The sequence below is a fragment of the Silurus meridionalis genome, chromosome 27, assembly GCF_014805685.1.
Source record: "Silurus meridionalis isolate SWU-2019-XX chromosome 27, ASM1480568v1, whole genome shotgun sequence".
NCBI lineage: Eukaryota > Metazoa > Chordata > Actinopteri > Siluriformes > Siluridae > Silurus > Silurus meridionalis.
In genome coordinates this window covers 9,864,848-9,877,347 of record NC_060910.1, presented here as the reverse complement: position 1 = coordinate 9,877,347, position 12,500 = coordinate 9,864,848, and the positions used below count along the sequence as shown (strand labels likewise).

The following is a 12,500-nucleotide window of genomic DNA, read 5'->3' as shown; positions in this document are numbered from 1 at the left end:
TTCTAGCTGACTGAAACATGGGACTGGGGAGCACACTAGGGCTTTTACCTGTCTGTTGTCTTTGCAAGCTAATGAATTAGATTTGTATCCACCCCTGGAGTATCTTTTCAATCATGCGGCAATCCAGGCCCGCAGTGGATTTATGCTTCACCAAGCAATATACCAGGAGGAAAAGATGGAAATGGCTGTCTAGTCTGGAACATTAAGGTTTAGTCTTTGGTTGTTTTCATTTATAATCCACAGTTAGTTGTCTATATATATAGTATGTGCACTCCCTTTGAGAAGGATCGTAGGATCGTAGTGTGTGTATGCCTGGTGCAAGCATTGTTTGTAGACCTCTATTCAGGAATTGAGTGCTCAGTACAATGCCCTTTATGTATAAGATATACCTTTATTCGTCCACAGTGAAGAAATTTCTCTGAAGCAAAGACAAAGAAATGTGCAAATATAAGAAACATAATACAGTACATAGTATATACCCAACACAATGTATAAATACAAAAGAAGAAAAAAAGAGACCACGAGTACGTAGTTACGCTATCAAACATATTGCACGGTTTTAAATTATTGTTATTGCACATGTTCTTGTGCATTTCTAAAGTCTGATAAATTGACAGTTATAAATGGCTCGGATTGCATATGTTTTAGTTTATATATATATATATATATATATATATATATATATATATATATATATATATATATATATATATATATATATATATTCTAAAGTCTGATAAATTGACAGTTATAAATGGCTCGGATTGCATATGTTTTAGTTTATATATATATATATATATATATATATATATATATATATATATATATATATATATATATATACACACACACACACACACACACACACACACACACACACACACACACACAGTTGTAGTTAAATCTGTTGCACTTAAGGGTGTGTAAACCGCTGTGGCTATCTGGGCATTGTAATCCAAACATTCATGTTCAATTCTATAGCGATATTCACAACAATGGAATAAACGGTCGAACACTCGATTAGTTAAACAATCTAAAGTACAGCCCTAATCCACATCGAATAAACCCATCCTCATTTGGGTGAGACTAAGAGTGTAATTATAAATCATAAAAACATTACAAACACTGGAGAGTGAGGAAATATCATGAGCACCAGAGTGTGATTTATGAGTAATGTCCTTTCTACAGCCTTATACAGTCAGCTGGAGTTGTGGAACCATGTGCTTCTAAACAACCGAGATCATTATAGTCATCACCAACATTATAGATTCAACATTCAATGTTGTATTCGTAGACATATTATGATGCGTTTAAAGGCAGGTGATTGATAATAGGTGTCTATTTAATTACAACATTCCTTCCACATTTTCACTTTTTCTATTTATTTAGTACATTTACACTGCCTTGTACTGGTGCACTGGCATATACAAGAATTCAGCACTTTGCAAATGATAGCAAAATGTTTTGTTGATTTTTTCCCAATATACAGGCAATAAACAAACCTATTAACTCTAACAGTTTGAGGAAGCAAATATAATCTGTGGAATGTGTCATGCAGTATTTACAGCCCTTAAGCAAAAATCACAGCCTGTTAATATTGCAGTCGTTCTCTCCTTGCTTTAGGATGTTTTTCTCTTCCTTGTAAACAGTGCTATAGTTGAAAAATATTCCCGCATTCTCGCATACGTGTGTGAGATGTACACGCAGAATGGATCTGTGATATTTTGCCTATTTTTTTCGTAGAATGTGATGATTTTTCACACATTTTACATGGTCGTATTTTAGTATAGATAATCTGCAGGTTCTTCAGGCTGTTTATTTTCATCCTCTAATGAAACATATCTCTTAAGATGGGAATCATTTCATCCAGGATTACATCCAGGATATCTTCATAACTCTCTGCTCTCCCCTTTAGCCACTGCTTGCATCCTTGGGGTAACTATGGACAATCAGCTGTCCTTCTCCTCACGTGTTTGCTCGTGTGACTCGTTCTTGTAGATTTCATCTCTACAATATCCAAAGGATTCAACCAGTTCTTTCCTCACAGGCTGCCCAGGTGCTTGTTCAGTCTCTTGTCATTTCAACACTGGACTACTGCAGCTCTCTGCTGGCAGGTCTTCCTCTGAACGCTATTGGTCCACTGCAAATGATCCAAAACACAACTTGTGTTCAACCTGCTTAAGTTCTCCCACACCACCCCACTGCTCCATCCATCCACTTTCTTCCAGAAGCTGCACGTATCACATTCAAAACACTGACGCTTGCCTACAAGGCCAAAAAGGGACCAGCACCATCTTACCCCAGAGACCTCATCACTCCTCACACTGCACCACACGGTCTGAGATCTTCCAGCACTGCTGGACCGGTACCACCTTCTCTCAGGGTAAGACGTTAGTACACTTCAAGGCTGTTTGTTTAATGTTCTGGCACCGAGGTGTTGGAATAACCTTCCCCTCGATGTCCAAACAGTGGCGTCCCTGGCTATCTTCAAGAGACAGGTGAAGTACCTCTGTACTGTACCTCTTCCTGAAACACTTAAACAAAAAAAAAACTCTCAATAGAGACTCAAAGCACTTTTGTACGTCACTCTGGAAAAGGGCTTCTGCTAAATGCCGTAAATGTAAATGGATTCCTCCTACACCATCCACAGGACATGTACCTCAATGAATGGATGATGAAGATCACTATGTTGTAAGTCATATGACCTTTAAGGTCACCAGCTGAACGTCTGTGAGAGATTTTGAAGTGACATGTTCCCTTCAACACCATCATCTTCAACACCACCATCATCTGGGAGAGTTTTTCAGAACAGTTTTGGTGTCAGTTGATCCTGTGCAATTCCAGGGACTTGTATAAGTTACACTAAGCTGCACTGAAGCTCTTGTGGTGACTTGTGATGACCAGCACATAACTAAAAGTCTGGCTGTTTTTTATTTGGTTACTCATCGGTACATGTGGACTCCATGTTGGATTTGTTAAGTCGTACTCCTCTTCACTGTAGATTTGGTGTATAATGAGTTTCTGATTTTTCCACATCTCCAGCCAGTACGCATCTGTGCTAAAAGCCTGCACTCTTTTTTTTTTTTTTTTGGTGGAGAACAGCTGGCTGCAGTCTCAAAGGCACACAGTACACATTTACAGATAACGCACATACACATCTCAAATGGCCCATTGTGCTCTAATAAAGAGAGCAGTGTGCTGCTGTGGCTCTAATGGAATGCTGTTTTAGCCTACATAATAATGCTCAACTAATTGTGCCGTTATTTGTTGCTGTAGGAATTAATAATCAACTCTGCTTTTGGCTTTTTTTACTGCATGTGGAAGGATAATAACTGTGAACTGCTGTGCCAGTAGCATATTCACAAAACAATGAACAAAAACATCTTGGCTCTAAAAAACAAGCCAGTGCAAAAAAAAAAAAAAAAAAGCCTGAACAATATCGGTTTATTCAGTTTTTCTGAGAAACTGGGCACAGATTGGGATTTGTGTGACTCAATGCAGACTTTGTTATAGTTTGGAGCATGTGGGAAAAGGGTCATGGTCATGGTGTGGGTGAACAACATGGCAAATATATCTCATCTTGATAACTGAGGATATTTTTATGTTGCATGATAGATTTGGACATGTGAAATGCTGGAGAAGTCTATAGAAGTTTCTATTACATTCTTATTCAGCATTTAGTGACCAGCGGTGCTCAATACAACGATCACGATTGACCACCAACATATATTGTGTATATAAAGTATACTCAGTGTGTGTATGTACGTATATACATACATGTACACACACACACACTAAGTATGCTTTATATATACACTTACATGCACTTATATAGTGGATTGGATTTGAAAGCTTCCTGTCATTGCCTTTTTTATAGGGATGGACAAATTAGTAGTCAAAGTTCCCAAGACAAAATGATTCTGTGTCTGGTTTATTAGATTTTTATTCCAAGTTACTTATAGTGGTCCAGAAGAACCATTTTCTCCTTATGGACTTTTGCAGGTAGCCATGTTGAAAAAAATGTTTACGCTTCACAATGGAGTAACAGACTCTCATGTTGTAACTGATACATGGGACTGATTCAGTCATCTCACAGTTACCCATGTTAGCTAGACACAATTTCTATGGTTCATGTGCAAATCAAGGACAGAACACCAAACTTATAACATAAACACTGGCCAGCATTTTGCAGACTTTTTTTGTTTTTTTATTTAAATTTTTATCTCGCTAGCTAGTCTGCTATATGCTGGTGCATTAGCTGGTACGTTTGCTAATACCTTTTAAAGCTGTAGTTTCCAGGCAACCAAAACATCGGACTTGGCAGCACATTAATTTATTTAGTCATTTATTCAATTATAGTTGTGTCTTCTGTCATTATGCTCTTGGCTTTAAAACATCTGGCCACACACCAGTCTTCATTTCTAAACGAATGAATGAGCACTGGGATTATGCTGACCGTGTGTGTGTGTGTGTGTGTGTGTGTGTGTGTGTGTGTGCGTGTGTGTGTCAGCGCATAACTGCGGTCAGCTAATTGGAGGCTTGATCTCTACGGTCAGTGAAAACCTGCATTTTGGGTGTGGGCAGGAATTTCGCCTTTTCTTTCTGTGTTTTGCTTATGGGTGTCACTGTAGCTTGTGCACTGTAAGAGCATTGTGTTCATATAATTTGCTCTGGCAACTTTAGTTTAAGTGGTAGTAGTGTGAATTAGAGCAAATAAGACTTTTTTTTCCCTCTTAGAGTTGTTAATACGAGACCTTAATATGCTTCATTACCTAGAACTATTGGAGAACAATATTTTCTTTAAGGACAGGTTATAAATTAAATAAAAAAGTTTACATTATAAACTTGTCTTGTATAATTCAGAGTGAGTTTCGGTCGTCAATGTGCAAAAAGCATCAAAACCGAAGGGTAGTAGTGAAATAATGTTTTCACACTGTTCATCCATGAATATTTTATGATTCCTGTTTTGCTCTTTTTGGTGGACGATTCCTCCACCAAAAGCAAAAAATCATTGCTCATGTTATCGCTGCAGCTGCTTCATGAACTCTTACGAGGTTTGGAAAACGCTTCGCCGGCGTAAGTCGCTGAATGCCTGCGGTTAGCGATTTTCTTTTTCTCTGATACCTCCCGCTCCCGTTTACACAGATGTGCGTTTTTATGCTATATAAAGTACGTTCCTTAGATTTCCACATTTCTTTGTTTAGAGATGGTAAACAACACGACACTCTCCTTCTTTCTTACTCACATCCTTTTCTTTTGGCTTTCATTGTACACTGAAAAGCCATGATGAAAGCCAGTTCGGTCAGGTTTTTAAGTTACGACTTCACCGATTAATATGAACCATCTGAAATTAAGTTAACTTATAAATACATACTGTGGTTTGTAGCTTTGAGTTATGATTTAATGCTGAGTTCTAGAGTTGTGTGCAAATGTTCAAAGCAGCGCCACGTGGAGCTCAAGAGTTTTCTCGTTTACTACAAATCAAAAGTCCCCAATCGTAGTAAATTCCTCCGTATTTTATCGGTGCTACCGACTTAAATTTTTACTATTTTGATGCAGTTTAATGTCCAAGTCAGCAGGATTTGTCACCATGTTGTCTCCTTTGTGATCAGACACAGTTGCCAGCTCACCTATGATAAATAAAACGTAGTCACCAATGACACATGGCACATTGCTTATAATTGCTTGCATTTATCATCAAGGGCGTTTTTCATACATCAGTTTACGTCCCACGAACAGTCTTGTATCGTCCGATTTTGGTCGCTGTCCATGTGACCGTCCCGAATCCAAGATCACAAACTGGAAAAACAACAAAAAAACCAAACAACACAACACATCTTGGAGACACAAGACTGCAGGAATGTTTGGTAAAAGCTTTCTGAGATACGCTAATTGCAAAGTGAAGAAATGCTCTCAAAACGTTCTGCCTCATTCTTTTGAAAAGAGCTGTCGGTTACGTAATCGAGATTTTTTATTTATTTTTTTCCCGGGGACTTCAAGCTAAAGGATATTCTCCAAAGACCCAGAGTCACTTCCCATGACTCAATGTGCTTCCTGTCTAAAAAGGCATTTCCGATAGTCTAGCGGTGGAGTTACCATGGTCTCGTTGCAAATTCTTCTGCAATTACAGTGCAATTATACAGGCAGAGGATGGGCTGGTGAAGTAGCGAGTCCGGTCTGAGTGTCTGAATGTTAAACAATGAAGGAGGTGGTACTGTGTAATTATTGTCCATTAGCATGCTGGCAATTAGCTTTATGTAACAGAATGAAGGGAGAAGATCTTACTGGTGCATGTAAAAGCCTTCTTACTGGGTATTATTGCTTTTAGTCTGCATTAGTGATTAAATCCTTTTAGCCCCATATCACTCAGATTGTTTGAAACAATGAACAAGAGACAAATTGTGATGTCTAGATGACTGGGTCAGAGCATCTCCAGAACTGCAGCTCTTGTGGAATCTTCCCGGTCTGCAGCGCTCAGTATCTATTAAAAGCGGTCCAAGGAAGGAACAGTGGTGAACCGGCGACAGGGTCATGTACGGCCAAGGCACATAGATGCACGTGGAGAGGGAAGGCTGGTCCATGTTGTCCGATCTGACAGAGGAGCTCCTGTAGCTCACACTGCTGGAGAAGTTAAAGCTGTTATGCTCGAAGGGTCTGAACTAGGGGTGATGATCTCAACTCGCTCACTTATTCCCCTCAGTATTCAATGTTCATTGTGCAGCAACAGAATAGTGACTGTTTTCTTCCACATCATGCTTTTATGATCCTGCTCGCTTTCCACATCCTATTCTACAGGCCAAGCTCTCGTTCACACTCTCACTCTTTCTGCCTGGCATGTTGCCCCTTTTTGACACCTAGTAGATGATGAAATCCATAGGGTGGCTGGCACCATTGTGTGTCTGTGTGTCTGTGTGTGTGTGTGTGTGTGTGCGTGTGTGCGTGTGTGCGTGTGTGCGCGTGTGCGCGTGTGCGAGTGCGCGCAGACATACAGGTGTCAAACATGTTGACTCTGACAAATGTTTTCCTATAGATACACACACTTGCCCAGTTTGGCGTGAACTATTTTGTCAGTGCTGATTCAGAGAGCTTTGACTATTATTTGCATCACACTTGTGTCATTTTCACACTACGTATAAATGTGTGTACACACTCTGACTGTGAATGCCTGTTCGAGCAGCTGCAGAAAGAGGCCGTGCATCATTTCCATCTAAATAGACATCATTTGCATTTACATGACCAGAGTAAAGCATTAATTCGGGGGCTTTTCCCCCATTTTTAAGCCCAGGGCAAGAGCTGTTTTTTTAAGCCACTGCTTGGATTTTTGTTGTTGCTTCAAATCAAAGTTTGGCACTTGTTCGGAGACGTCGCAGAGCTTCTCACTGTAAATGAATGAAGTGGTGGCATAGGAAAGTCATTATTACTGAAGAGGAGCTGAGCTCGGCGTTGTTTTCGGGAGAGCCGCTAGAGCAGCAGCTTGACTATTTTACTGCTAAAAATATACTGAGGCCTTCTGCTGGCCTAAAGAACAGAGAGCTACTGATCTTCCTGAGACACGTCACACCCAACAATGTAGTGACACAAAGCCACTATGTATCTGTGCTCTATCTATATATCAGTGCTCTGAATATATTATATGGACAAAAGTTTTAGGACACCTGACTTTTTCAGCCATATGTGGTTCTTTCCCAAACTCTTTCCACAAAGTTAGAGGCACAAAATTGTATAGGAGGATTTTGGATGTGGTTTTCCACCACTTGAACTAGATGTGGGCACTATGTCGGTGTGAACATGACTACCTGTGTTATGTTGTGCTATGATATGGATTTTGCTCGATCTTGGATTATCAAAGTCCAATGCCTTAACCCCTTTCCCAGGGTAGCTTAATGGTTTTTGATTTTGGAAAATTGCTTAAATTGAGCATTTATTAAACAACACGAGGCTCTCCAATCAGTGCAATTGTTACCAGGTTTTGATCCATGTGCCTACCTGTAGCCTAAACCTCTCCACATCTGTCTATGACTCACTGCATGTCATGATGCCTCGGTCACATGTCTTACCTCCATCCGCTACCTTCTTAAAGGGGCTGCTCCGGGCCGCCAACTCATAATACATTAGCGCTAAATTCAAACCCTCAAGCGAGCAAAATGAACAAACAACAACACAGTGGATTCACGTTTATTATTATATTTAGAAAATACCAGTTTTTATGCCGGTCGTATCAATTTATTTTGTTGTATCCATAGAAATCTCAGTCATCGACCAACAAACAATACTATGCTAATTTGTACTAGTAATACTACTAATACTAGTTTTGTGACGCCGCATTGTTGCACCAGCAATCTTTTAAACCACTTGCATTCAAAGCCATGCATGTCAGCATATATAAGGAATTGCACCCACACACGTGCAACAGAGATCTTCAGCCGTAAATGTTCTAGCCAAACATAATTTAACTATGGTCCACTAAAATGTGATTCCAAAATCTTTTTCACAATGTAATATCAATATCGTCTGGACAGTGGAAATGATTGTGATCTGAATTTTAGCTCATATCGCCCACCCCTAACTTGAACTAGGAGACCCAATCTGTTCCACCATGACAATGTGCACAAGCGAGCTACATGAACACAGGTGTACATGGAATGGAGTGCAAGATCTCGAATAGCCTGCTTCAGAGATGAGTTGAAACGCTGACTTCACCTCAGGCCTCCTCACCTCACACCAGTACATGACTCTGATGCCCTTATGGCTGATTGAGCACAAATCTCCACAATCAGGTTATTAAAACTAAATGTGGAATTGGATGTTCAAAAACCACACATGAATCTCATGTTGATGTGTCCACAAACTTTTAGCCATATAGTTTATCAATATTTTCAAATGTTTTTGGATTTAAATTCTAAACTCTATTCTAAATTTAAACATTTCTTGAATTTGTTGAAGTTTCAATGCTGAATGATATTTCTGACTGTGATTGAATTCTGCTTACTTGCAAGAACTTTTAGGTCTTTTTCTGTTAGTTTTGGAACTTTAAAAATCTTTCTGGCAGATTTTCTGACTTAAAGACGTTGCCAAGGAGTAGAAGAAAAATAACTGTATTCGTTTCTGAATTATAGTTTCACTGTTGGTGATGGTATCGCCAAATACTTTTCAGCTCTGTGGAATGTCTATAGTTTTCTTTTCTTTTCTTTTTTTTTATCTCATATTGGCTTGTTTTCTGAATCCCACTCACTTTTAACATGTAAATTAGAGACCTTTTTTGTGCTTACTAATAAAGACAACTTCTTAGTTAGCAGAATGGCTGATGTAATGCTTTAGTAGGCAAAACCATCATTCATTTTGTTACAAGGCTGAACCGATCCTTCGAGTAATTCGAATACAAAGAAGCACAGAGGCAAATTATTCGTTTAATCCATTTAACTGCACACTGAGCACATTGTTTCCCTACGGACCAATATTACTGACGCACCAACTGCTAAATGAGCTCTGGAGTCTCATTTATAAAACGCCTGTAAGTGAACTGAGTCCTGTGTACACACAATGTGGAAACGCAGAAGGCGAGAAGCGGAATCGGCGACGCAGGTAAAGGAAAGCCTTTCACGTGCGTACACAGGGCTCGGAGTTTACTTACAGGTGCACACTTTTTTTTGTTGTTGTGGGAAATAGCTTTTACACGTTTTCAGCCTCGTTTTGTGAATACGCCACATTTATAAAGGAGACCCCTGGGCATGTAAGCACAGAAGAAGCTACAGAATGAAAAGTGGAGGAACGGAGAGAAAACGGCGAGCGGCGAGGAGAAGATTCCGGCCAAAGAAAAAGGAAAGGAAGTTTCAAAAGTTTGGGATGATTTCAAACTAAAACATAAACAAAACACCACACAATGTGTTTACCTTTTTTAAAGTCATTTAAAATTGATTTATTTTTCTACATTTTTTAATTAATGTATTTGTATTGGCAATTAAATGCAATTTCAGCAATAAAATTTTTAAATATATATTTTTTAAAAGAAAACAAATCACTTGTTCATTTTAAGAGACCTGTTTCGTTTTCTCTTGTATATTTAGTGCTGCTCCTTAATGAAGAAAATTTACTTCTTATCCAATTAATCAAAGAGCTAATCGGTAAAATAATCAATTACTAGAATTATAGATAGTTGCAGCCGTATTTTTGGTACTTTAAATTCAGAGTAATCGAGAACATTAAAACCTGATTGACATCCTTTCATACGACTTTCAGGTGATTGTATATCAATGATGAGCTGAATGCAGTCTTCAGAAGTGGATTTGCAATGCTGAGTTTTTGGTGTGCACATCTGTCCGTCCCTGCGTATGTGCAGCAGTTGTGTTCTCCTAATTGAAACCCATGTTATTCTTAATGAGCTTTTCAAGCCTGAACCTGGATTTATAGAATGTTGTTATAGAAACACAAGCAGGCAAACCCATTATGTGGACAAAATGGCCTGAAGTGTATAATTTGCAGGATCATAGAAACACACAAACAGTCCAGCATTACGACACCTCACAGCATTTTATTACAGAGAGGAACTGAGAACAGTCCCTGAAGGGTCAACGTGGAAACATCTGTACTGTCTCTTTTCACAGCTGTGCCCCTTATTGTCTGATTGTCTTTGCTTCTTTCTTGTCTTTTTGCAAAGCAGACTTTCTTTTTAAAATACTTTTGTTGAACAGGGCTGGTAATATGACTAGTGTTTGTTGTTATCATGAAGAAATGATGTTGCTGTACACTTTTCTGAGATATTGGACAAGTTAATTTTCTGTATTGTAAGTGTATACGTTCACAACCTTTCACATTTCTCATTCTTCCCGTGCCAAGTTTCAGTGACATCCTCAATTTAGGGCTGTAATTCTTTCTCATACACAAACACACAGGGTGTGCGTTTCAGGTTTTCCTAGTTCTCTACAGCTACTTCAAAGCAGGCCATGCTCTTGCTCTGTGTTCATTTCTGCACCCTGCTTCATGCGTGACTGAACCGAGACACTGAGGTTCTGCCCTGGCGTGGAGCAGACACACATGTTGAGAGTTTAGGGAATGTTTTCTTAGAGGGAGGGGTGTGTGGGCTTATTGTGGCATGGTGTAAAATTGGTAAATATGTATTTTATTTATTTATTTATTGTCTGGGAGTGGTAGATCAGTGGTTAAGGCGCTGGGTTGCTGGTATCGCCAAAACTGTCACTCTTGGGCCCTTGAGCAAGGCCCTTAACCCTCTGAGCTCCAGGAGTGCTGTGTCATGGCTGATTCTGCGCTCTGACCCCAGCTTCCAAACAAGCTGGGATATATGAAGAAAATAGTTTTACTGTGCTGTAATGTATATGTCACAAATCAAGGCTGTTCTATTCTATTCTATTCTATTCTATTCTATTCTATTATGTTTTATTTTATTTCATTCTATTATTTTATTCTGTTATTTTTTTCTATTTTATTAAATTTTTTATGTATTTCTATTATATTTTATGTTCTATTTTTTTATTCTATTCTGTTCTATTTTATTCTATTAAATTTCTGTTCTTTTTTTATTATTCTATTCTATTCTATCTTGAATACATCTTTTACATGGTACCTTTGTCTAGATCAGCTAAATCCAGATTCCAACTTTTATCTCACGAATGGTTGAGCAAATTATGTTGTTCTGATATGATGATACGTTGATAATTGTTTGGGTTTTTTTGTTGGTTTTTAAAAGAGAGAAACTAATTTTTTAACATTTTAGTGCAATATTCAACATTGTAATCTTGCATCTTTTTGTATGTTGTTCAGGACAGCGATATCCAAAAGAAGATCGACCATGAGATCCGGATGCGAGAGGGAGCATGTAAACTCCTGGCTGCTTGTTCACAGAGGGATCAAGCGCTGGAGGCTTCTAAGAGTCTGCTGACTTGTAACGCTCGCATCATGGCGTACATGTCGGAGCTGCAACGCATGAAAGAAGCGCAGGTCATGCAGCGGGTCGCACGCAGGTATGACTTCAGGTTAAATTTTGCCTACTTCAAAGCTTAATTTCTTTTTTCTTATTCATAATTTTGATTGATTTATTCTTTTAGATTGCCTTGTTTTTAGATTCATTTCGAGTCCCTGATGAACACTAAGTAGCTTCCCAGAGTCATGAGTTCAAAAGGTCAGATAGTTCACATGACTTTCAGAGCTGGATTAGTAGTTAGTGTGAGGTCAGTGGATGTGTGACCAAGGATTGTTCACAAATGAAGAAAACCAGGCATGCAGAATTAAAAGGCAGCAGATAACATCAAAACCAAGCGGAGACGCCTGGGATACTGCACAACACATGACCTCGGGAGGTCGGGTTAGATTTTAGGAGTTCAGTCAACCACTGGTGTTATCGTAATCTTATACAGCATGACGAGCGTTGGGTCTAAACACTTCTACCATAGTGACTTACACACAAGAATATCTTTCGTGTAAAGAAACTAAATGCATTGTTTATACAAGCTGTTTATAAGCTGTAACATTTACAGTCAGCGTTACCG

The 12,500-nt window shown here is 38.9% G+C and overlaps 1 protein-coding gene across 4 annotated transcripts in view; it reads left to right on the top strand.

Moving 5' to 3' along the window:
* rtkna (rhotekin a) overlaps positions 1 to 12,500 on the top strand; it is a 60,805-nt gene that overhangs the window by 37,183 nt on the left and 11,122 nt on the right. For all 4 annotated transcript variants that reach the window (XM_046841205.1, XM_046841206.1, XM_046841207.1 and 1 more), the window contains exon 2: positions 11,776 to 11,975. In XM_046841205.1, the coding sequence (XP_046697161.1) occupies positions 11,776 to 11,975 (200 nt within the window). The remainder of the gene's footprint in view (positions 1 to 11,775; positions 11,976 to 12,500) is intronic.